Source organism: Colobus angolensis, unplaced genomic scaffold (assembly GCF_000951035.1).
Source record: "Colobus angolensis palliatus isolate OR3802 unplaced genomic scaffold, Cang.pa_1.0 Scaffold341, whole genome shotgun sequence".
Lineage (NCBI taxonomy): Eukaryota > Metazoa > Chordata > Mammalia > Primates > Cercopithecidae > Colobus > Colobus angolensis.
This window is the reverse complement of record NW_012116722.1, coordinates 1,554,427-1,555,206: the sequence shown is the minus strand read 5'-3', so window position 1 is coordinate 1,555,206 and position 780 is coordinate 1,554,427. Positions and strand designations below refer to the sequence as shown.

The following is a 780-nucleotide window of genomic DNA, read 5'->3' as shown; positions in this document are numbered from 1 at the left end:
CAGCACCTACAACAGTGAATGACACCCTGTTGGGTGACCGATATACGCCGGATGGCTCAGGGCGTGGGTGCAGGTCGGGGAAAGGGTATAGCAAGAGGTGTGTCCGGGAGGGATATTTGGGGTGTGCTTTTAGTCCAACAAAAAAGCACTTTCCATCCTTTTTCTATTTCTCTCCTCTCCTTCTCCCTCCCTCCGCACTTCAGAGGTTGGAGAAAAGCTGCGGGAAAGCAGGAAATAAGGAAAAATCCTAAATTGTCCAGCTCGAATTCCAATGAAAAATTCATGAGCGAGGAAGACAGGAAGACAGAGAATAAATGCACACGCAAAAGTGAAGGAAACCAGTGGAAAGTAAGGAAAAAGGCGACAGACGTCACTCTCTCTGGTCACGCTCCCCGACTCCCCCGAGGCCGGGCGAGGCGCTCCTGACACGCGCCCCCGTCGCCTGGCGGCCGCGCGGCGTCAGCACCACTTCAGAGAAGGCCAGGCCCCACTTCCCCCGTGGGCTTCCCCGCACCCGCACCGCCGAGGCCCCAGCAGCACGCGCCCAGGGCAGCCGCGAAAGCGGCGGGGACTACAGCTCCCAGGATGCCGAGCACGGGCGCGCCTGCGCAGTGCGGCCGGAGGCGGCGGTCTGTTCTCCGCTGAGGAGGAGCGGGGCAGAGGAGGGAGGCAGCGGGTGAGAGTTCAGAGTTCAGCAGCAGCAGCCCGAGCCCATGATTCCCATATGCCCTGTAGTTTCTTTTACCTATGGTGAGTCTAATGTGGCCCGCGAGGCCTCTG

The 780-nt window shown here is 59.6% G+C and overlaps 1 protein-coding gene across 1 annotated transcript in view; it reads left to right on the top strand.

Annotated features, from left to right (window-relative positions):
- The first annotated feature begins 610 nt into the window (after positions 1 to 610).
- The window catches only part of ZFR (zinc finger RNA binding protein), an 89,464-nt gene continuing 89,294 nt past the window's right edge, over positions 611 to 780 (top strand). Inside the window, exon 1 of the mRNA XM_011952554.1 lies at positions 611 to 750. Within this exon, the coding sequence (XP_011807944.1) occupies positions 714 to 750 (37 nt within the window). The 5' untranslated portion in view covers positions 611 to 713. The remainder of the gene's footprint in view (positions 751 to 780) is intronic.